Source organism: Ranitomeya imitator, chromosome 4, assembly GCF_032444005.1.
Source record: "Ranitomeya imitator isolate aRanImi1 chromosome 4, aRanImi1.pri, whole genome shotgun sequence".
NCBI classification, from domain to species: Eukaryota; Metazoa; Chordata; class Amphibia; order Anura; family Dendrobatidae; genus Ranitomeya; species Ranitomeya imitator.
In genome coordinates, this window is record NC_091285.1 from 2,918,100 (window position 1) to 2,942,235 (window position 24,136).

General features: G+C 50.0%; 1 protein-coding gene across 2 annotated transcripts in view; it reads left to right on the top strand.

Moving 5' to 3' along the window:
• Window positions 1-24,136, top strand: part of PDE3A (phosphodiesterase 3A) — a 314,107-nt gene that overhangs the window by 270,002 nt on the left and 19,969 nt on the right. For both annotated transcript variants that reach the window (XM_069762762.1, XM_069762763.1), the window contains exons 8-10: window positions 937-1,091; window positions 1,227-1,364; window positions 1,434-1,545. In XM_069762762.1, coding sequence (XP_069618863.1) covers window positions 937-1,091; window positions 1,227-1,364; window positions 1,434-1,545 — 405 coding nt within the window. The remainder of the gene's footprint in view (window positions 1-936; window positions 1,092-1,226; window positions 1,365-1,433; window positions 1,546-24,136) is intronic.

Genomic DNA, 24,136 nt, shown 5'->3' on the forward strand with positions numbered 1-24,136 from the left:
GTTGCGCTGTTATAGCCGTGTCACTCTCATAGCCGTGGTGCTGTCATAGCCGTGGTGTTGTCATAGCCGTTGCGCTGTTATAGCCGTGTCACTCTCATAGCCGTGGTGCTGTCATAGCCGTGGTGCTGTCATAGCTGTTGCGCTGTTATAGCCGTGTCACTCTCATAGCCGTGGTGCTGTCATAGCCGTGGTGCTGTCATAGTCATGATGCTCTCATAGCCGTGGTGTTGTCATAGTCATGATGCTCTCATAGCCGTGGTGTTGTCATAGTCATGATGCTGTCATAGCCGTGGTGTTGTCATAACCGTGGTGCTCTCATAGCCGTTGTGCTCTCATAGCCGTGGCGCTGTCATAGCCGTGTCACTCTCATAGCTGTGGCGCTGTCATAGTTGTGGCGCTGTCATAGCCGTGGCGCTCTCATAGCCATGATGCTCTCATAGCCATGTCACTCTCATAGCCATGGCGCTGTCATGATGCTCTCATAGCTGTGGTGCTGTCATAGCCGTTGCGCTCTCATAGCCGTTGCGCTCTCATAGCCGTGGTGTTGTCATAGCCGTTGCGCTCTCATAGCCGTGGTGCTGTCATAGCCATGCCACTCTCATAGCCGTGGTGCTCTCATAGCCATGCCACTCTCATAGCCGTGGTGCTCTCATAGCCGTTGCGCTCTCATAGTCATGGCGCTGTCATAGCCGTAGTGCTGTCATAGCTGTGGTACTGTCATAGCCATGTCACTCTCATAGCCGTGGCGCTGTCATAGCCGTGGCGCTGTCATAGCCATGGCTCTCTCATAGCTGTGGCGCTGTCATAGCCGTGGCGCTGTCATAGCCATGGCGCTGTCATAGCCGTAGTGCTGTCATAGCCGTGGTGCTGTCATAGCCATGTCACTTTCATAGCCGTGGTGCTGTCTTGTGGATATTATAGATCTGGTTATTGCAGACGATCCGGCTCCTGCCACGTCAGATTACGACAGCACGCACGACACCAACAACAGCGACAGCAGCGACATTGCACAGAACGACGAGGAGGCAGAGCGCTCACAATCCCGGGAGTACCGGTCCCACAGCACCGACCACCACGTGCCGCCCGCCGAGGTCAGTGCTCACACCGCTCGCATGGACCGTGCAGCCGAGCTGCGTCCTGATGTGGCAGTGATGCAGTATAAAGCACGGGAGATGGTGGAGCCTGGACTCTGTGGGTCTCTATGTGACTGCCCTCCTTCTTTCCAGGAGAAGCCCCTCGTGGCCCCGGAGCCCCTCATCATGGATAACATCGAGGATCTGATGGGGGGGGTGAACAATTGGAACTTTCCTATATTTGATCTGATGGAAATAACGGGACAGAAGAGCGGGAGAATCCTCAGCCAGGTGAGCGCGGTACGGACGCGGGGGTGGAGGGGAGATGATGGGTGTGATTGTCTCTTTTTCATGCCCTAGATGTCGTATCGGCTGTTCGATGACATGAATCTGCTGGAGACGTTTAAGATCCCAGTGAAGGAATTCATGAACTACTTCCACGCGCTGGAGAACGGATACAGAGACATCCCCTGTGAGTCCGTCGTCCGTCTACTGTCCGGTACAGTTCACCAAGCTGCCGCTTCTCCATGGGACTCCTGTACACAGAATCTACCAGCTCCTACTACGTTCGCTGTTAGTCTCCATCTCCCTTCTGGCAGCCATGACTAAAGGTCCCAGTCAGTCTCCTCCCCCCTCTGGTAGCCATAACTAGAGTCTCTCTCCAGTCAGTCTTCTCCCCCCTCTGGCAGCCATAACTAGAGTCTCCAATCAGTCTCTTCCCCCATCTGGTAGCCATAACTAGAGTCTCTCTCCAGTCAGTCTCCTCCCCCCTCTGGCAGCCATAACTAGAGTCTCCAATCAGTCTCTTCCCCCATCTGGCAGCCATAAGTAGAGTCTCCAGTCAGTTTCCTTACCACGAGGCTCTTAGTAGGTCTCCTGAACCCTCTGTCAGCTGTAAATTCTTGGATCTCCAGGAACCAGAACTGAGACCTCCGGTCATCTCCCTGAGGTTTACCTTTGTTTTGTGGTGTCCGCCTCCTGTATATACCTCGTCTCTGTCTGATCGCTGTATCTGCCTCGGCTCTATCTGATCGCTGTATCTGCCTCGGCTCTATCTGATCGCTGTATCTGCCTCCCCTCTATCTGATCCCTGTATCTGCCTCGGCTCTATCTGATCCCTGTATCTGCCTCGGCTCTATCTGATCGCTGTATCTGCCTCCCCTCTATCTGATCCCTGTATCTGCCTCGGCTCTATCTGATCTCTGTATCTGCCTCGGCTCTATCTGATCGCTGTATCTGCCTCCCCTCTATCTGATCCCTGTATCTGCCTCCCCTCTATCTGATCGCTGTATCTGCCTCGGCTCCATCTGATCTCTGTATCTGCCTCGGCTCTATCTGATCTCTGTATCTGCCTCGGCTCTATCTGATCGCTGTATCTGCCTCGGCTCTATCTGATCGCTGTATATACCTCGGCTCTATCTGATCGCTGTATCTACCTCGGCTCTATCTGATCGCTGTATCTGCCTCGGCTCTATCTGATCGCTGTATCTGCCTCCCCTCTATCTGATCGCTGTATCTGCCTCGGCTCTATCTGATCGCTGTATCTGCCTCCCCTCTATCTGATCGCTGTATCTGCCTCGGCTCTATCTGATCTCTGTATCTGCCTCGGCTCTATCTGATCTCTGTATCTGCCTCCCCTCTATCTGATCGCTGTATCTGCCTCGGCTCTATCTGATCGCTGTATCTGCCTCGGCTCTATCTGATCTCTGTATCTGCCTCCCCTCTATCTGATCGCTGTATCTGCCTCCCCTCTATCTGATCTCTGTATCTGCCTCCCCTCTATCTGATCGCTGTATCTGCCTCGGCTCTATCTGATCGCTGTATCTGCCTCGGCTCTATCTGATCGCTGTATCTGCCTCGGCTCTATCTGATCGCTGTATCTGCCTCGGCTCTATCTGATCGCTGTATCTGCCTCGGCTCTATCTGATCGCTGTATCTGCCTCGGCTCTATCTGATCGCTGTATCTGCCTCGGCTCTATCTGATCGCTGTATCTGCCTCGGCTCTATCTGATCACTGTATCTGCCTCGGCTCTATCTGATCACTGTATCTGCCTCCCCTCTATCTGATCCCTGTATCTGCCTCGGCTCTATCTGATCGCTGTATCTGCCTCGGCTCTATCTGATCGCTGTATCTGCCTCGGCTTTATCTGATCGCTGTATATACCTCGGCTCTATCTGATCGCTGTATATACCTCGGCTCTATCTGATCGCTGTATCTGCCTCGGCTCTATCTGATCGCTGTATCTACCTCGGCTCTATCTGATCGCTGTATCTGCCTCGGCTCTATCTGATCGCTGTATCTACCTCGGCTCTATCTGATTGCTGTATCTGCCTCGGCTCTATCTGATCGCTGTATCTGCCTCCCCTCTATCTGATCCCTGTATCTGCCTCGGCTCTATCTGATCGCTGTATCTGCCTCGGCTCTATCTGATCGCTGTATCTGCCTCGGCTCTATCTGATCGCTGTATCTGCCTCGGCTTTATCTGATCGCTGTATATACCTCGGCTCTATCTGATCGCTGTATATACCTCGGCTCTATCTGATCGCTGTATCTGCCTCCCCTCTATCTGATCGCTGTATCTGCCTCGGCTCTATCTGATCGCTGTATCTACCTCGGCTCTATCTGATCGCTGTATCTGCCTCCCCTCTATCTGATCGCTGTATCTGCCTCGGCTCTATCTGATCGCTGTATATACCTCGGCTCTATCTGATCGCTGTATCTGCCTCCCCTCTATCTGATCGCTGTATCTGCTTTGGCTTTATCTGATCGCTGTATATACCTCGGCTCTATCTGATCGCTGTATATACCTCGGCTCTATCTGATCGCTGTATATACCTCGGCTCTATCTGATCGCTGTATATACCTCGGCTCTATCTGATCTCTGTATCTGCCTCGGCTCTATCTGATCGCTGTATGTGCCTCGGCTTTATCTGATCGCTGTATCTGCCTCGGCTTTATCTGATCGCTGTATATACCTCGGCTCTATCTGATCGCTGTATATACCTCGGCTCTATCTGATCGCTGTATCTGCCTCGGCTCTATCTGATCGCTGTATCTGCCTCGGCTTTATCTGATCGCTGTATCTGACTCGGCTCTGTCTGATCGCTGTATCTGCCTCGGCTCTATCTGATCGCTGTATCTGCCTCGGCTTTATCTGATCGCTGTATCTGACTCGGCTCTATCTGATCGCTGTATCTACCTCGGCTCTATCTGATCGCTGTATCTGCCTCGGCTCTATCTGATCTCTGTATCTGCCTCGGCTCTATCTGATCGCTGTATATACCTCGGCTCTATCTGATCGCTGTATCTGCCTCGGCTCTATCTGATCTCTGTATCTGCCTCGGCTCTATCTGATCGCTGTATATACCTCGGCTCTATCTGATCGCTGTATCTGCCTCGGCTCTATCTGATCGCTGTATATACCTCGGCTCTGTCTGATCGCTGTATCTGCCTCGGCTCTATCTGATCGCTGTATCTGCCTCGGCTTTATCTGATCGCTGTATCTGCCTCGGCTCTATCTGATCGCTGTATCTGCCTCGGCTCTATCTGATCGCTGTATCTACCTCGGCTCTATCTGATCGCTGTATCTGCCTCGGCTCTATCTGATCTCTGTATCTGCCTCGGCTCTATCTGATCGCTGTATATACCTCGGCTCTATCTGATCGCTGTATCTGCCTCGGCTCTATCTGATCTCTGTATCTGCCTCGGCTCTATCTGATCGCTGTATATACCTCGGCTCTATCTGATCGCTGTATCTGCCTCGGCTCTATCTGATCGCTGTATCTACCTCGGCTCTATCTGATCTCTGTATCTGCCTCCCCTCTATCTGATCGCTGTATCTGCCTCGGCTCTATCTGATCGCTGTATCTACCTCGGCTCTATCTGATCGCTGTATCTGACTCGGCTCTGTCTGATCGCTGTATCTGCCTCGGCTCTATCTGATCGCTGTATCTGCCTCGGCTCTATCTGATCTCTGTATCTGCCTCCCCTCTATCTGATCGCTGTATCTGCCTCGGCTCTATCTGATCGCTGTATCTGCCTCGGCTCTATCTGATCGCTGTATATACCTCGGCTCTATCTGATCGCTGTATGTACCTCGGCTCTATCTGATCGCTGTATCTGCCTCGGCTCTATCTGATCGCTGTATCTGCCTCTGCTCTATCTGATCGCTGTATCTGCCTCGGCTCTATCTGATCGCTGTATCTGCCTCGGCTCTATCTGATCGCTGTATCTGCCTCGGCTCTATCTGATCGCTGTATCTACCTCGGCTCTATCTGATCTCTGTATCTGCCTCCCCTCTATCTGATCGCTGTATCTGCCTCGGCTCTATCTGATCGCTGTATCTACCTCGGCTCTATCTGATCGCTGTATCTGACTCGGCTCTGTCTGATCGCTGTATCTGCCTCGGCTCTATCTGATCGCTGTATCTGCCTCGGCTCTATCTGATCTCTGTATCTGCCTCGGCTCTATCTGATCGCTGTATCTACCTCGGCTCTATCTGATCGCTGTATCTGCCTCGGCTCTATCTGATCGCTGTATCTGCCTCCCCTCTATCTGATCGCTGTATCTGCCTCGGCTCTATCTGATCGCTGTATCTGCCTCGGCTCTATCTGATCGCTGTATATACCTCGGCTCTATCTGATCGCTGTATCTGCCTCGGCTCTATCTGATCTCTGTATCTGCCTCGGCTCTATCTGATCGCTGTATCTACCTCGGCTCTATCTGATCGCTGTATCTGCCTCGGCTCTATCTGATCGCTGTATCTGCCTCGGCTCTATCTGATCGCTGTATCTGCCTCTGCTCTATCTGATCGCTGTATCTGCCTCGGCTCTATCTGATCGCTGTATCTGCCTCGGCTCTATCTGATCGCTGTATATACCTCGGCTCTATCTGATCGCTGTATGTACCTCGGCTCTATCTGATCGCTGTATCTGCCTCGGCTCTATCTGATCGCTGTATCTGCCTCTGCTCTGTCTGATCGATGTATCTGCCTCTGCTCTATCTGATCGCTGTATCTGCCTCCCCTCTATCTGATCGCTGTATCTACCTCGGCTCTATCTGATCGCTGTATCTGCCTCGGCTCTATCTGATCTCTGTATCTGCCTCGGCTCTGTCTGATCGCTGTATCTGCCTCGGCTCTATCTGATCGCTGTATCTGCCTCGGCTCTATCTGATCGCTGTATCTGCCTCCCCTCTATCTGATCCCTGTATCTGCCTCGGCTCTATCTGATCTCTGTATCTGCCTCGGCTCTATCTGATCGCTGTATCTGCCTCCCCTCTATCTGATCCCTGTATCTGCCTCCCCTCTATCTGATCGCTGTTTCTGCCTCGGCTCTATCTGATCGCTGTATCTACCTCGGCTCTATCTGATCGCTGTATCTGCCTCCCCTCTATCTGATCGCTGTATCTGCCTCGGCTCTATCTGATCGCTGTATATACCTCGGCTCTATCTGATCGCTGTTTCTGCCTCCCCTCTATCTGATCGCTGTATCTGCTTTGGCTTTATCTGATCGCTGTATATACCTCGGCTCTATCTGATCGCTGTATATACCTCGGCTCTATCTGATCGCTGTATATACCTCGGCTCTATCTGATCGCTGTATATACCTCGGCTCTATCTGATCTCTGTATCTGCCTCGGCTCTATCTGATCGCTGTATGTGCCTCGGCTTTATCTGATCGCTGTATCTGCCTCGGCTTTATCTGATCGCTGTATATACCTCGGCTCTATCTGATCGCTGTATATACCTCGGCTCTATCTGATCGCTGTATCTGCCTCGGCTCTATCTGATCGCTGTATCTGCTTCGGCTTTATCTGATCGCTGTATCTGACTCGGCTCTGTCTGATCGCTGTATCTGCCTCGGCTCTATCTGATCGCTGTATCTGCCTCGGCTTTATCTGATCGCTGTATCTGACTCGGCTCTGTCTGATCGCTGTATCTGCCTCGGCTCTATCTGATCGCTGTATCTGCCTCGGCTTTATCTGATCGCTGTATCTGCCTCGGCTCTATCTGATCGCTGTATCTGCCTCGGCTCTATCTGATCGCTGTATCTGCCTCGGCTCTATCTGATCGCTGTATCTACCTCGGCTCTATCTGATCGCTGTATCTGCCTCGGCTCTATCTGATCTCTGTATCTGCCTCGGCTCTATCTGATCGCTGTATATACCTCGGCTCTATCTGATCGCTGTATCTGCCTCGGCTCTATCTGATCTCTGTATCTGCCTCGGCTCTATCTGATCGCTGTATATACCTCGGCTCTATCTGATCGCTGTATCTGCCTCGGCTCTATCTGATCGCTGTATCTACCTCGGCTCTATCTGATCTCTGTATCTGCCTCCCCTCTATCTGATCGCTGTATCTGCCTCGGCTCTATCTGATCGCTGTATCTACCTCGGCTCTATCTGATCGCTGTATCTGACTCGGCTCTGTCTGATCGCTGTATCTGCCTCGGCTCTATCTGATCGCTGTATCTGCCTCGGCTCTATCTGATCTCTGTATCTGCCTCCCCTCTATCTGATCGCTGTATCTGCCTCGGCTCTATCTGATCGCTGTATCTGCCTCGGCTCTATCTGATCGCTGTATATACCTCGGCTCTATCTGATCGCTGTATGTACCTCGGCTCTATCTGATCGCTGTATCTGCCTCGGCTCTATCTGATCGCTGTATCTGCCTCTGCTCTATCTGATCGCTGTATCTGCCTCGGCTCTATCTGATCGCTGTAACTGCCTCGGCTTTATCTGATCGCTGTATATACCTCTGCTCTGTCTGATCGCTGTATCTGCCTCGGCTCTATCTGATCGCTGTATCTACCTCGGCTCTATCTGATCGCTGTATCTGCCTCGGCTCTATCTGATCGCTGTATCTGCCTCGGCTCTATCTGATCGCTGTATCTACCTCGGCTCTATCTGATCGCTGTAACTGCCTCGGCTCTATCTGATCGCTGTATCTACCTCGGCTCTATCTGATCGCTGTATCTGCCTCGGCTCTATCTGATCGCTGTATCTACCTCGGCTCTATCTGATCGCTGTATCTACCTCAGCTCTATCTGATCGCTGTATCTGCCTCGGCTCTATCTGATCGCTGTATCTGCCTCGGCTCTATCTGATCGCTGTATCTGCCTCGGCTCTATCTGATCGCTGTTTATACCTCGGCTCTATCTGATCGCTGTATCTGCCTCGGCTCTATCTGATCTCTGTATCTGCCTCGGCTCTATCTGATCGCTGTATCTACCTCGGCTCTATCTGATCGCTGTATCTGCCTCGGCTCTATCTGATCGCTGTATCTACCTCGGCTCTATCTGATCGCTGTATATACCTCGGCTCTATCTGATCGCTGTATCTACCTCGGCTCTATCTGATCGCTGTATCTGCCTCGGCTCTATCTGATCGCTGTATCTGCCTCGGCTCTATCTGATCGCTGTATCTACCTCGGCTTTATCTGATCGCTGTATCTGCCTCGGCTCTATCTGATCGCTGTATCTGCCTCGGCTCTATCTGATCGCTGTATCTACCTCGGCTCTATCTGATCGCTGTATCTGCCTCGGCTCTATCTGATCTCTGTATCTGCCTCGGCTCTATCTGATCGCTGTATATACCTCGGCTCTATCTGATCGCTGTATCTGCCTCGGCTCTATCTGATCTCTGTATCTGCCTCGGCTCTATCTGATCGCTGTATATACCTCGGCTCTATCTGATCGCTGTATCTGCCTCGGCTCTATCTGATCGCTGTATCTACCTCGGCTCTATCTGATCTCTGTATCTGCCTCCCCTCTATCTGATCGCTGTATCTGCCTCGGCTCTATCTGATCGCTGTATCTACCTCGGCTCTATCTGATCGCTGTATCTGACTCGGCTCTGTCTGATCGCTGTATCTGCCTCGGCTCTATCTGATCGCTGTATCTGCCTCGGCTCTATCTGATCTCTGTATCTGCCTCCCCTCTATCTGATCGCTGTATCTGCCTCGGCTCTATCTGATCGCTGTATCTGCCTCGGCTCTATCTGATCGCTGTATATACCTCGGCTCTATCTGATCGCTGTATGTACCTCGGCTCTATCTGATCGCTGTATCTGCCTCGGCTCTATCTGATCGCTGTATCTGCCTCTGCTCTATCTGATCGCTGTATCTGCCTCGGCTCTATCTGATCGCTGTAACTGCCTCGGCTTTATCTGATCGCTGTATATACCTCTGCTCTGTCTGATCGATGTATCTGCCTCTGCTCTATCTGATCGCTGTATCTGCCTCCCCTCTATCTGATCGCTGTATCTACCTCGGCTCTATCTGATCGCTGTATCTGCCTCGGCTCTATCTGATCTCTGTATCTGCCTCGGCTCTGTCTGATCGCTGTATCTGCCTCGGCTCTATCTGATCGCTGTATCTGCCTCGGCTCTATCTGATCGCTGTATCTGCCTCCCCTCTATCTGATCCCTGTATCTGCCTCGGCTCTATCTGATCTCTGTATCTGCCTCGGCTCTATCTGATCGCTGTATCTGCCTCCCCTCTATCTGATCCCTGTATCTGCCTCCCCTCTATCTGATCGCTGTTTCTGCCTCGGCTCTATCTGATCGCTGTATCTACCTCGGCTCTATCTGATCGCTGTATCTGCCTCCCCTCTATCTGATCGCTGTATCTGCCTCGGCTCTATCTGATCGCTGTATATACCTCGGCTCTATCTGATCGCTGTTTCTGCCTCCCCTCTATCTGATCGCTGTATCTGCTTTGGCTTTATCTGATCGCTGTATATACCTCGGCTCTATCTGATCGCTGTATATACCTCGGCTCTATCTGATCGCTGTATATACCTCGGCTCTATCTGATCTCTGTATCTGCCTCGGCTCTATCTGATCGCTGTATGTGCCTCGGCTTTATCTGATCGCTGTATCTGCCTCGGCTTTATCTGATCGCTGTATATACCTCGGCTCTATCTGATCGCTGTATATACCTCGGCTCTATCTGATCGCTGTATCTGCCTCGGCTCTATCTGATCGCTGTATCTGCTTCGGCTTTATCTGATCGCTGTATCTGACTCGGCTCTGTCTGATCGCTGTATCTGCCTCGGCTCTATCTGATCGCTGTATCTGCCTCGGCTTTATCTGATCGCTGTATCTGACTCGGCTCTGTCTGATCGCTGTATCTGCCTCGGCTCTATCTGATCGCTGTATCTGCCTCGGCTTTATCTGATCGCTGTATCTGCCTCGGCTCTATCTGATCGCTGTATCTGCCTCGGCTCTATCTGATCGCTGTATCTGCCTCGGCTCTATCTGATCGCTGTATCTACCTCGGCTCTATCTGATCGCTGTATCTGCCTCGGCTCTATCTGATCTCTGTATCTGCCTCGGCTCTATCTGATCGCTGTATATACCTCGGCTCTATCTGATCGCTGTATCTGCCTCGGCTCTATCTGATCTCTGTATCTGCCTCGGCTCTATCTGATCGCTGTATATACCTCGGCTCTATCTGATCGCTGTATCTGCCTCGGCTCTATCTGATCGCTGTATCTACCTCGGCTCTATCTGATCTCTGTATCTGCCTCCCCTCTATCTGATCGCTGTATCTGCCTCGGCTCTATCTGATCGCTGTATCTACCTCGGCTCTATCTGATCGCTGTATCTGACTCGGCTCTGTCTGATCGCTGTATCTGCCTCGGCTCTATCTGATCGCTGTATCTGCCTCGGCTCTATCTGATCTCTGTATCTGCCTCCCCTCTATCTGATCGCTGTATCTGCCTCGGCTCTATCTGATCGCTGTATCTGCCTCGGCTCTATCTGATCGCTGTATATACCTCGGCTCTATCTGATCGCTGTATGTACCTCGGCTCTATCTGATCGCTGTATCTGCCTCGGCTCTATCTGATCGCTGTATCTGCCTCTGCTCTATCTGATCGCTGTATCTGCCTCGGCTCTATCTGATCGCTGTAACTGCCTCGGCTTTATCTGATCGCTGTATATACCTCTGCTCTGTCTGATCGCTGTATCTGCCTCGGCTCTATCTGATCGCTGTATCTACCTCGGCTCTATCTGATCGCTGTATCTGCCTCGGCTCTATCTGATCGCTGTATCTGCCTCGGCTCTATCTGATCGCTGTATCTACCTCGGCTCTATCTGATCGCTGTAACTGCCTCGGCTCTATCTGATCGCTGTATCTACCTCGGCTCTATCTGATCGCTGTATCTGCCTCGGCTCTATCTGATCGCTGTATCTACCTCGGCTCTATCTGATCGCTGTATCTACCTCAGCTCTATCTGATCGCTGTATCTGCCTCGGCTCTATCTGATCGCTGTATCTGCCTCGGCTCTATCTGATCGCTGTATCTGCCTCGGCTCTATCTGATCGCTGTTTATACCTCGGCTCTATCTGATCGCTGTATCTGCCTCGGCTCTATCTGATCTCTGTATCTGCCTCGGCTCTATCTGATCGCTGTATCTACCTCGGCTCTATCTGATCGCTGTATCTGCCTCGGCTCTATCTGATCGCTGTATCTACCTCGGCTCTATCTGATCGCTGTATATACCTCGGCTCTATCTGATCGCTGTATCTACCTCGGCTCTATCTGATCGCTGTATCTGCCTCGGCTCTATCTGATCGCTGTATCTGCCTCGGCTCTATCTGATCGCTGTATCTACCTCGGCTCTATCTGATCGCTGTATATACCTCGGCTCTATCTGATCGCTGTATCTACCTCGGCTCTATCTGATCGCTGTATCTGCCTCGGCTCTATCTGATCGCTGTATCTGCCTCGGCTCTATCTGATCGCTGTATCTGCCTCGGCTCTATCTGATCGCTGTATCTGCCTCGGCTCTATCTGATCGCTGTAACTGCCTCGGCTCTATCTGATCGCTGTATCTACCTCGGCTCTATCTGATCGCTGTATATACCTCGGCTCTATCTGATCGCTGTATCTACCTCGGCTCTATCTGATCGCTGTATCTGCCTCGGCTCTATCTGATCGCTGTATCTGCCTCGGCTCTATCTGATCGCTGTATCTGCCTCGGCTCTATCTGATCGCTGTATCTGCCTCGGCTCTATCTGATCGCTGTATCTGCCTCGGCTCTATCTGATCGCTGTATCTGCCTCGGCTCTATCTGATCGCTGTATCTGCCTCCCCTCTATCTGATCGCTGTATCTGCCTCCCCTCTATCTGATCGCTGTATCTACCTCGGCTCTATCTGATCGCTGTATCTACCTCGGCTCTATCTGATCGCTGTATCTACCTCGGCTCTATCTGATCGCTGTATCTGCCTCGGCTCTATCTGATCGCTGTATCTGCCTCGGCTCTATCTGATCGCTGTATCTGCCTCGGCTCTATCTGATCGCTGTATCTGCCTCGGCTCTATCTGATCGCTGTATCTGCCTCGGCTCTATCTGATCGCTGTATCTGCCTCGGCTCTATCTGATCGCTGTATCTGCCTCGGCTCTATCTGATCGCTGTCCCACACTGTCGGCCATTGTTTCAGGTCACTGTTAGTTTTCTCTGTTGGAGCCGCAGCTCTTGTAGTCTTGGATTTGAAGCTCCTTAATGCTTTTTGGATGTCTGTGACCCCAAGGAAACCCACGGGGAGAACATACAAACTCCTTGCAGATGTTGTCCTTGGTGGGATTTGAACCTGTGACCACAGTGCTGAAAAGCAACAGTGCTAACCACTGAGCCACCATTCTGACTTATATATAGTACAGTGCTAATCACTGAGCCACCATACTGCCCTATATATTGTACAGTGCTAACCACTGAGCCACTGTTCTGCCTTATATATAGCACAGTGCTGACCACTGAGCCATCATGCTGCAAGTAACCCCCTCCATGGATGAGAAGCCTCCACACATTGTGACTGATCCCATGAGAAGACCCCATTGATTTTCAGTGATGCCCTCCATTTATGAGATGTACTCTGCTGTTCTGTGCTCTGCTGTTCTGTGCTGTGCTGTTCTGTGCTGTGCTGTTCTGTGCTGTGATGTTCTGTGCTGTGATGTTCTGTGCTGTGATGTTCTGTGACGTGATGTTCTGTTCTGTGCTGTGATGTTCTGTGCTGTGATGTTCTGTGCTGTTCTGTGCTGTGCTGTGATGTTCTGTGCTGTGATGTTCTGTGACGTGATGTTCTGTTCTGTGCTGTGATGTTCTGTGCTGTGATGTTCTGTGATGTTCTGTGCTCTGCTGTTCTGTGCTCTGCTGTTCTGTGCTGTGATGCTCTGTGCTGTTCTGTGCTATGATCTTCTGTTCTGTGCTGTGATGTTCTGTGCTGTTCTGTGCTGTGCTGTTCTGTGCTGTGATGCTCTGTGCTGTGATGTTCTGTTATGTGCTGTGCTGTTCTGTGATGTTCTGTGCTGTGATGTTCTGTGCTGTGATGTTCTGTTCTGTGTTGTTCTGTGCTGTGCTGTTCTGTGCTGTGATGTTCTGTGCTGTGATTTTCTGTGCTGTTCTGTGCTGTGATGTTCTGTGATGTGCTGTTCTGTGCTGTTCTATGATGTTCTGTGCTGTTCTGTGCTGTGATGTTCTGTGCCGTGCTATTCTGTGCTGTAATGTTCTGTGCTGTTCTGTGCTGTTCTGTTCTGTGCTGTGCTGTTCTGTGCTGTTCTGTGCTGTTCTGTGCTGTGATGTGATGTTCTGTGCTGTGATGTTCTGTGCTGTTCTATGCTGTGATGTTCTGTGCTGTTCTGTGCTGTGATGTTCTGTGCTGTTCTGTGCTGTTCTGTGCTGTGATGTTCTGTGCTGTTCTATGCTGTGATGTTCTGTGCTGTTCTGTGCTGTGATGTTCTGTGCTGTTCTATGCTGTGATGTTCTGTGCTGTGATGTTCTGTGCTGTTCTATGCTGTGATGTTCTGTGATGTTCTGTGCTGTTCTGTGCTGTGATGTGCTGTTCTGTGATGTTCTGTGCTGTTCTGTGCTGTTCTGTGCTGTGATGTTCTGTGCCGTGCTGTTCTGTGCTGTAATGTTCTGTGCTGTTCTGTGCTGTTCTGTTCTGTGCTGTGCTGTTCTGTGCTGTTCTGTGCTGTGATGTTCTGTGCTGTGATGTTCTGTGCTGTTCTATGCTGTGATGTTCTGTGCTGTTCTGTGCTGTGATGTTCTGTGCTGTTCTGTGATGTTCTGTGCTGTTCTATGCTGTGATGTTCTGTGCTGTTCTGTGCTGTGATGTTCTGTGCTGTTCTATGCTGTGATGTTCTGTGATGTTCTGTGCTGTTCTATGCTGTGATGTTCTGTGCTGTGATGTTCTGTGCTGTTCTATGCTGTGATGTTCTGTGATGTTCTGTGCTGTTCTGTGCTGTGATGTGCTGTGCTGTTCTGTGATGTTCTGTGCTGTGACGTTCTGTGATGTGCTGTGACGTTCTGTGATGTGCTGTGCTGTTCTGTGCTGTTCTATGCTGTGATGTTCTGTGCTGTGATGTTCTGTGCTGTGATGTTCTGTGCTGTTCTATGCTGTGATGTTCTGTGCTGTTCTGTGCTGTGATGTTCTGTGCTGTTCTATGCTGTGATGTTCTGTGATGTTCTGTGCTGTGATGTTCTGTGCTGTTCTATGCTGTGATGTTCTGTGCTGTTCTGTGCTGTGATGTTCTGTGCTGTTCTATGCTGTGATGTTCTGTGATGTTCTGTGCTGTTCTGTGCTGTGATGTGCTGTTCTGTGCTGTTCTGTGATGTTCTGTGCTGTGATGTTCTGTGCTGTTCTGTGATGTTCTGTGCTGTGATGTTCTGTGCTGTGCTGTGATGTTCTGTGCTGTGCTGTTCTGTGCTGATCTGTGCTGTTCTGTGCTGTGATGTTCTGTGCTGTGCTGTTCTGTGCTGATCTGTGCTGTTCTATGCTGTGATGTTCTGTGCTGTGCTGTTCTATGCTGTGCTGTTCTGTGCTGTGATGTTCTGTGCTGATCTGTGATGTTCTGTGCTGTTCTGTGCTGTGATGTTCTGTGCTGTGATGTTCTGTGCTGTGATGTTCTGTGCTGTGATGTTCTGTGCTGTGATGTTCTGTGCTGTGCTGTGATGTTCTGTGCTGTGATGTTCTGTGCTGTGCTGTGATGTTCTGTGCTGTGATGTTCTGTGCTGTGATGTTCTGTGCTGTGATGTTCTGTGCTGTGCTGTGATGTTCTGTGCTGTGATGTTCTGTGCTGTGATGTTCTGTGCTGTGATGTGCTGTGCTGTGCTGTTCTATGCTGTGCTGTTCTGTGCTGTGATGTTCTGTGCTGATCTGTGATGTTCTGTGCTGTTCTGTGCTGTGATGTTCTGTGCTGTGATGTTCTGTGCTGTGATGTTCTGTGCTGTGATGTTCTGTGCTGTGATGTTCTGTGCTGTGCTGTGATGTTCTGTGCTGTGCTGTTCTGTGCTGTGATGTTCTGTGCTGTGCTGTGATGTTCTGTGCTGTTCTGTGCTGTGATGTTCTGTGCTGTGCTGTGATGTTCTGTGCTGTGATGTTCTGTGCTGTGATGTTCTGTGCTGTTCTGTGATGTTCTGTGCTGTTCTGTGATGTTCTGTGCTGTGCTCTTTCTCTGTTCTCTGCTCCTCTTTTGGTTCTCTCTGTGCTGGGCTCATTCTCTCTTTGCTCTTTCTTTATGTGCTCTGCTGTTCTTTCTCTGTTCTGTGCACCTTCTCTCTGTTTTCTGTGATCTCTCTGTGCTTTGCTCTTTTTCTCTGTTCTGGGCACTTTCTCTCTGTTCTGAGCCCTTACTCTCTATACTGGGCTCTTACTCTCTATACTGGGCTCTTACTCTCTATACTGGGCTCTTACTCTCTGTTCTGGACACTTTCTCTCTGTTCTGGGCTCTTACTCTCTGTTCTGGCCACTTTCTCTCTGTTCTTTGCTTTTTCTCTCTGTTCTGGGCCCTTACTCTCTGTGCTGGGCCCTTACTCTCTGTTCTGTGTTCTTTCTCTCTATTCTGGGCTCTTTCTCTCTGTTCTGAGCTCTTACTCTCTGTTCTGGGCCCTTACTCTCTGTTCTGAGCTCTTACTCTCTGTTCTGTGTTCTTCCTCTCTGTTCTGGGCTCTTTCTCTCTGTTCTGAGCTCTTACTCTCTGTTCTGGGCCCTTACTCTCTGTTCTGGGCTCTTACCCTCTGTTCTGGGCCCTTTCTCTCTGTTCTGGGCTCTCTCTCTGTTCTGGGCTCTTTCTCTCTGTTCTGGGCTCTTACTCTCTGTTCTGGGCTCTTTCTCTCTGTTCTGGGCTCTTACTCTCTGTTCTGAGCTCTTTCTCTCTGTTCTGGGCCCTTTCTCTCTGTTCTGGGCACTTCCTCTCTGTTCTGGGCTCTTTCTCTCTGTTCTGGGCACTTTCTCTCTGTTCTGGGCTCTTTCTCTCTGTTCTGGGCACTTTCTCTCTGTTCTGGGCACTTTCTCTCTGTTCTGGGCTCTTTCTCTCTGTTCTGGGCACTTCTTCTCTGTTCTGGGCCCTTTCTCTCTGTTCTGGGCACTTCCTCTCTGTTCTGGGCTCTTACTCTCTGTTCTGAGCTCTTCCTCTCTGTTCTGGGCCCTTTCTCTCTGTTCTGGGCACTTTCTCTCTACTCTGGGCACTTTCTCTCTGTTCTGGGCCCTATCTCTCTTTTCTGGGCTCTTTCTCTCTTTTCTGGGCTCTTTCTCTCTGTTCTGGGCTCTTACTCTCTGTTCTGAGCCCTTACTCTCTGTTCTGGGCTCTTTCTCTCTGTCCTGGGCCCTTACTCTCTATACTGGGCTCTTACTCCCTGTTCTCGGCTCTTACTCTCTGTTCTGGGCTCTCTCTGTTCTGGGCTCTTACTCTCTGTTCTGGGCTTTTTCTTTCTGTTCTGGCCTCTTACTCTCTGTTCTGAGCTCTTACTCTCTGTTCTGGGCTCTCTCTCTATACTGGGCTCTTACTCTCTGTTCTGGGCTCTTACTCTCTGTTCTGGGCTCTTACTCTCTGTTCTGGGCTCTCTCTCTGTTCTGGGCTCTTACTCTCTGTTCTGGGCCCTTACTCTCTGTTCTGGGCTCTCTCTCTCTGTTCTGGGCCCTTACTCTCTGTTCTTGTCTTTTACTCTCTGTTCTGGGACCTTACTCTCTGTTCTGGGCCTTTTCTCTCTGTTCTGGGCTCTTACTCTCTGTTCTGGGCTCTTACTCTCTGTTCTGGGCTCTTACTCTCTGTTCTGGGCTCTTTCTCTCTGTTCTGGGCCCTTTCTCTCTGTGCTGGGCCCTTACTCTCTGTTCTGGGCTCTTACTCTCTGTTCTGGGCTCTTTCTCTCTGTTCTGGGCTCTTTCTCTCTGTTCTGGGCTCTTACTCTCTGTTCTGGGCTCTTGCTCTCTGTTCTGGGCTCTTTCTCTCTGTTCTTGGCTTTTTCTCTCTGTTCTGGGCTCTTTCTCTCTGTTCTGGGCTCTTACTCTCTGTTCTGGGCTCTTACTCTCTGTTCTGGGCTCTTTCTCTCTGTTCTTGGCTTTTTCTCTCTGTTCTGGGCTCTTTCTCTCTGTTCTTGGCTCTTACTCTCTGTTCTGGGCTCTTACTCTCTGTTCTGGGCTCTTACTCTCTGTTCTGGGCTCTTTCTCTCTGTTCTTGGCTTTTTCTCTCTATGCTGGGCCCTTACTCTCTGTTCTTGGCTCTTTCTCTCTGTTCTGAGCTATTCCTCTCTGTTCTGAGCTCTTCCTCTCTGTTCTGGGCTCTTACTCTCTGTTCTTGGCTCTTTCTCTCTGTTCTGAGCTCTTCCTCTCTGTTCTGAGCTCTTCCTCTCTGTTCTGAGCTCTTTCTCTCTGTTCTGGGCTCTTACTCTCTGTTCTGGGCTCTTTCTCTCTGTTCTGGGCCCTTACTCTCTGTTCTGGGCTCTTACTCTCTGTTCTGAGCTCTTTCTCTCTGTTCTGGGCCCTTACTCTCTGTTCTTGGCTCTTTCTCTCTGTTCTGGGCTCTTTCTCTCTGTTTTGGGCCCTTACTCTCTGTTCTGGGCTCTTTCTCTCTGTTCTGGGCTCTCACTCTCTGTTCTGGGCTCTTACTCTCTATTCTGAGCTTTTTTCTCTCTGTTCTGGGCTCTTACTCTCTGTTCTGAGCTTTTTCTCTCTGTTCTGGGCTCTTACTCTCTGTTCTTGGCTTTTTCTCTCTGTTCTGGGCTCTTACTCTCTGTTCTGGGCCCTTACTCTCTGTTCTGGGCCCTTACTCTCTGTTCTGAGCTCTTACTCTCTGTTCTGTGTTCTTCCTCTCTGTTCTGGGCTCTTTCTCTCTGTTCTGAGCTCTTACTCTCTGTTCTGGGCCCTTACTCTCTGTTCTGGGCTCTTACCCTCTGTTCTGGGCCCTTTCTCTCTGTTCTGGGCTCTTACTCTCTGTTCTGGGCTCTCTCTCTGTTCTGGGCTCTTTCTCTCTGTTCTGGGCTCTTACTCTCTGTTCTGGGCTCTTTCTCTCTGTTCTGGGCTCTTACTCTCTGTTCTGAGCTCTTTCTCTCTGTTCTGGGCCCTTTCTCTCTGTTCTGGGCACTTCCTCTCTGTTCTGGGCTCTTTCTCTCTGTTCTGGGCACTTTCTCTCTGTTCTGGGCTCTTTCTCTCTGTTCTGGGCACTTCCTCTCTGTTCTGGGCACTTTCTCTCTGTTCTGGGCACTTTCTCTCTGTTCTGGGCTCTTTCTCTCTGTTCTGGGCACTTCTTCTCTGTTCTGGGCCCTTTCTCTCTGTTCTGGGCACTTCCTCTCTGTTCTGGGCTCTTACTCTCTGTTCTGAGCTCTTCCTCTCTGTTCTGGGCCCTTTCTCTCTGTTCTGGGCACTTTCTCTCTACTCTGGGCACTTTCTCTCTGTTCTGGGCCCTATCTCTCTTTTCTGGGCTCTTTCTCTCTTTTCTGGGCTCTTTCTCTCTGTTCTGGGCTCTTACTCTCTGTTCTGAGCCCTTACTCTCTGTTCTGGGCTCTTTCTCTCTGTTCTGGGCCCTTACTCTCTATACTGGGCTCTTACTCCCTGTTCTCGGCTCTTACTCTCTGTTCTGGGCTCTCTCTGTTCTGGGCTCTTACTCTCTGTTCTGGGCTTTTTCTTTCTGTTCTGGCCTCTTACTCTCTGTTCTGAGCTCTTACTCTCTGTTCTGGGCTCTCTCTCTATACTGGGCTCTTACTCTCTGTTCTGGGCTCTTACTCTCTGTTCTGGGCTCTTACTCTCTGTTCTGGGCTCTCTCTCTGTTCTGGGCTCTTACTCTCTGTTCTGGGCCCTTACTCTCTGTTCTGGGCTCTCTCTCTCTGTTCTGGGCCCTTACTCTCTGTTCTTGTCTTTTACTCTCTGTTCTGGGACCTTACTCTCTGTTCTGGGCCTTTTCTCTCTGTTCTGGGCTCTTACTCTCTGTTCTGGGCTCTTACTCTCTGTTCTGGGCTCTTACTCTCTGTTCTGGGCTCTTTCTCTCTGTTCTGGGCCCTTTCTCTCTGTGCTGGGCCCTTACTCTCTGTTCTGGGCTCTTACTCTCTGTTCTGGGCTCTTTCTCTCTGTTCTGGGCTCTTTCTCTCTGTTCTGGGCTCTTACTCTCTGTTCTGGGCTCTTGCTCTCTGTTCTGGGCTCTTTCTCTCTGTTCTTGGCTTTTTCTCTCTGTTCTGGGCTCTTTCTCTCTGTTCTGGGCTCTTACTCTCTGTTCTGGGCTCTTACTCTCTGTTCTGGGCTCTTTCTCTCTGTTCTTGGCTCTTTCTCTCTGTTCTGGGCTCTTTCTCTCTGTTCTTGGCTCTTACTCTCTGTTCTGGGCTCTTACTCTCTGTTCTGGGCTCTTACTCTCTGTTCTGGGCTCTTTCTCTCTGTTCTTGGCTTTTTCTCTCTATGCTGGGCCCTTACTCTCTGTTCTTGGCTCTTTCTCTCTGTTCTGAGCTATTCCTCTCTGTTCTGAGCTCTTCCTCTCTGTTCTGGGCTCTTACTCTCTGTTCTTGGCTCTTTCTCTCTGTTCTGAGCTCTTCCTCTCTGTTCTGAGCTCTTCCTCTCTGTTCTGAGCTCTTTCTCTCTGTTCTGGGCTCTTACTCTCTGTTCTGGGCTCTTTCTCTCTGTTCTGGGCCCTTACTCTCTGTTCTGGGCTCTTTCTCTCTGTTCTGGGCTCTTTCTCTCTGTTTTGGGCCCTTACTCTCTGTTCTGGGCTCTTTCTCTCTGTTCTGGGCTCTCACTCTCTGTTCTGGGCTCTTACTCTCTATTCTGAGCTTTTTTCTCTCTGTTCTGGGCTCTTACTCTCTGTTCTGAGCTTTTTCTCTCTGTTCTGGGCTCTTACTCTCTGTTCTTGGCTTTTTCTCTCTGTTCTGGGCTCTTACTCTCTGTTCTGGGCCCTTACTCTCTGTTCTGGGCTCTTACTCTCTGTTATGGGCTCTTACTCTCTGTTCTGGTCTCTTACTCTCTGTTCTGAGCTCTTTCTCTCTGTTCTGAGCTCTTTCTCTCTGTTCTGGGCTCTTACTCTCTGTTCTGGGCCCCTACTCTCTGTTCTGGGCTCTTACTCTCTATTCTGGGCTCTTACTCTCTTCTGGTCTCTTACTCTCTGTTCTGAGCTCTTTCTCTCTGTTCTGGGCTCTTACTCTCTGTTCTTGGCTTTTTCTCTCTGTTCTGGGCTCTTACTCTCTGTTCTGGGCTCTTACTCTCTGTTCTGAGCTCTTACTCTCTGTTCTGGGCTCTTACTCTCTGTTCTGGGCTCTTTCTCTCTGTTCTTGGCTTTTACTCTCTGTTCTGGGCCCTTACTCTCTTTTCTGAGCTCTTCCTTTCTGTTATGGGCTCTTTTTCTCTGTTCTTGGCTTTTTCTCTCTGTTCTGGGCCCTTACTCTCTGTTTTGGGCTCTTACTCTCTGTTCTGGGCTCTTTCTCTCTGTTCTTGGCTTTTTCTCTCTGTTCTGGGCTCTTACTTTCTGTTCTGGGCTCTTTTTCTCTGTTCTTGGCTTTTTCTCTCTGTTCTGGGCCCTTACTCTCTGTTTTGGCTCTTACTCTCTGTTCTGGGCCCTTACTCTCTGTTCTTGGCTTTTTCTCTCTGTTCTGAGCTCTTACTCTCTGTTCTGAGCTCTTCCTTTCTGTTCTGGTCTCTTTCTCTCTGTTCTGAGCTCTTACTCTCTGTTCTGAGCTCTTCCTTTCTGTTCTGGGCTCTTTCTCTCTGTTCTGAGCTCTTTCTCTCTGTTCTGAGCTTTTTCTCTCTGTTCTGGGCCCTTACTCTCTGTTCTTGGCTCTTTCTCTCTGTTCTGAGCTCTTCCTCTCTGTTCTGAGCTCTTCCTCTCTGTTCTGGGCTCTTTCTCTCTGTTCTGGGCTCTTTCTCTCTGTTCTGGGCTCTTTCTCTCTGTTCTTGGCTTTTTCTCTCTGTTCTGGGCCCTTACTCTATGTTCTGGGCTCTTTCTCTCTGTTCTGGGCCCTTACTCTCTGTTCTGGGCTCTTTCTCTCTGTTCTGGGCTCTTTCTCTCTGTTTTGGGCCCTTACTCTCTGTTCTGGGCTCTTTCTCTCTGTTCTGGGCTCTTACTCTCTGTTCTGGGCTCTTACTCTCTTTTCTGGGCCCTTACTCTCTGTTCTGAGCTTTTTCTCTCTGTTCTGGGCTCTTACTCTCTGTTCTGAGCTTTTTCTCTCTGTTCTGGGCTCTTACTCTCTGTTCTTGGCTTTTTCTCTCTGTTCTGGGCTCTTACTCTCTGTTCTGGGCCCTTACTCTCTGTTCTGGGCTCTTACTCTCTGTTCTGGGCTCTTACTCTCTGTTCTGGTCTCTTACTCTCTGTTCTGAGCTCTTTCTCTCTGTTCTGAGCTCTTTCTCTCTGTTCTGGGCTCTTACTCTCTGTTCTGGGCCTTTACTCTGTATACTGGGCTCTTTCTCTCTATTCTGGGCTCTTACTCTCTGTTCTGAGCTCTTTCTCTCTGTTCTTGGCTTTTTCTCTCTGTTCTGGGCTCTTACTTTCTGTTCTGGGCTCTTTTTCTCTGTTCTTGGCTTTTTCTCTCTGTTCTGAGCTCTTACTCTCTGTTCTGAGCTCTTCCTTTCTGTTCTGGGCTCTTTCTCTCTGTTCTGAGCTCTTTCTCTCTGTTCTGAGCTTTTTCTCTCTGTTCTGGGCCCTTACTCTCTGTTCTTGGCTCTTTCTCTCTGTTCTGAGCTCTTCCTCTCTGTTCTGGGCCCTTACTCTCTGTTCTGGGCTCTTACTCTCTGTGCTGAGCTCTTACTCTCTGTTCTGGGCTTTTACTCTCTGTTCTGAGCTCTTACTCTCTGTGCTGAGCTCTTACTCTCTGTTCTTGGCTTTTTCTCTCTGTTCTGAGCCCTTACTTTCTATACGGTGCTCTTTCTCTCTATTCTGGGCTCTTACTCTCTGTTCTGAGCTCTTACTCTCTGTTCTGGGCTCTTTCTCTCTGTTCTTGGCTTTTTCTCTCTGTTCTGGGCTCTTACTTTCTGTTCTGGGCTCTTTTTCTGTGTTATTGGCTTTTTCTCTGTGTTGTGGGTCCTTACTCTCTGTTCTGGGCCCTTACTCTCTGTTCTTGGTTTTTTCTCTCTGTTCTGAGCTCTTACTCTCTGTTCTGAGCTCTTCCTTTCTGTTCTGGGCTCTTTCTCTCTGTTCTGAGCTCTTACTCTCTGTTCTGAGCTCTTTCTCTCTGTTCTGGGCTCTTTCTCTCTGTTCTTGGCTTTTTCTCTCTGTTCTGGGCCCTTACTCTCTGTTCTGGGCTCTTTCTCTCTGTTCTGGGCCCTTACTCTCTGTTCTGAGCTCTTTCTCTCTGTTCTGGGCTCTTTCTCTCTGTTTTGGGCCCTTACTCTCTGTTCTGGGCTCTTTCTCTCTGTTCTGGGCTCTTACTCTCTGTTCTGGGCTCTTACTCTCTTTTCTGGGCCCTTACTCTCTGTTCTGAGCTTTTTCTCTCTGTTCTGGGCTCTTACTCTCTGTTCTGAGCTTTTTCTCTCTGTTCTGGGCTCTTACTCTCTGTTCTTGGCTTTTTCTCTCTGTTCTGGGCTCTTACTCTCTGTTCTGGGCCCTTACTCTCTGTTCTGGGCTCTTACTCTCTGTTCTGGGCTCTTACTCTCTGTTCTGGTCTCTTACTCTCTGTTCTGAGCTCTTTCTCTCTGTTCTGAGCTCTTTCTCTCTGTTCTGGGCTCTTACTCTCTGTTCTGGGCCCCTACTCTCTGTTCTGGGCTCTTACTCTCTGTTCTGGTCTCTTACTCTCTGTTCTGAGCTCTTTCTCTCTGTTCTGAGCTCTTTCTCTCTGTTCTGGGCTCTTACTCTCTGTTCTGGGCCCCTACTCTCTGTTCTGGGCTCTTACTCTCTGTTCTGGGCTCTTACTCTCTGTTCTGAGCTCTTACTCTCTGTTCTGGGCTCTTTCTCTCTGTTCTTGGCTTTTTCTCTCTGTTCTGGGCCCTTACTCTCTTTTCTGAGCTCTTCCTTTCTGTTCTGGGCTCTTTTTCTCTGTTCTTGGCTTTTTCTCTCTGTTCTGGGCCCTTACTCTCTGTTTTGGGCTCTTACTCTCTGTTCTGGGCTCTTTCTCTCTGTTCTTGGCTTTTTCTCTCTGTTCTGGGCTCTTACTTTCTGTTCTGGGCTCTTTTTCTCTGTTCTTGGCTTTTTTTCTCTGTTCTGGGCCCTTACTCTCTTTTCTGAGCTCTTCCTTTCTGTTCTGGGCTCTTTTTCTCTGTTCTTGGCTTTTTCTCTCTGTTCTGGGCCCTTACTCTCTGTTTTGGGCTCTTACTCTCTGTTCTGGGCCCTTACTCTCTGTTCTTGGCTTTTTCTCTCTGTTCTGGGCCCTTACTCTCTGTTCTGAGCTCTTCCTTTCTGTTCTGGTCTCTTTCTCTCTGTTCTGAGCTCTTACTCTCTGTTCTGAGCTTTTTCTCTCTGTTCTTGGCCCTTACTCTCTGTTCTTGGCTCTTTCTCTCTGTTCTGAGCTCTTCCTCTCTGTTCTGAGCTCTTCCTCTCTGTTCTGGGCTCTTACTCTCTGTTCTTGGCTCTTTTTCTCTGTTCTGGGCTCGTACTCTCTGTTCTTGGCTCTTTCTCTCTGTTCTGAGCTCTTCCTCTCTGTTCTGAGCTCTTCCTCTCTGTTCTGGGCTCTTACTCTCTGTTCTGGGCTCTTACTCTCTGTTCTGGGCTCTTTCTTTCTGTTCTTGGCTTTTTCTCTCTGTTCTGGGCCCTTACTCTCTGTTCTGGGCTCTTTATCTCTGTTCTGGGCCCTTACTCTCTGTTCTGGGCTCTTTCTCTCTGTTCTGGGCTCTTTCTCTCTGTTTTGGGCCCTTACTCTCTGTTCTCGGCTCTTTCT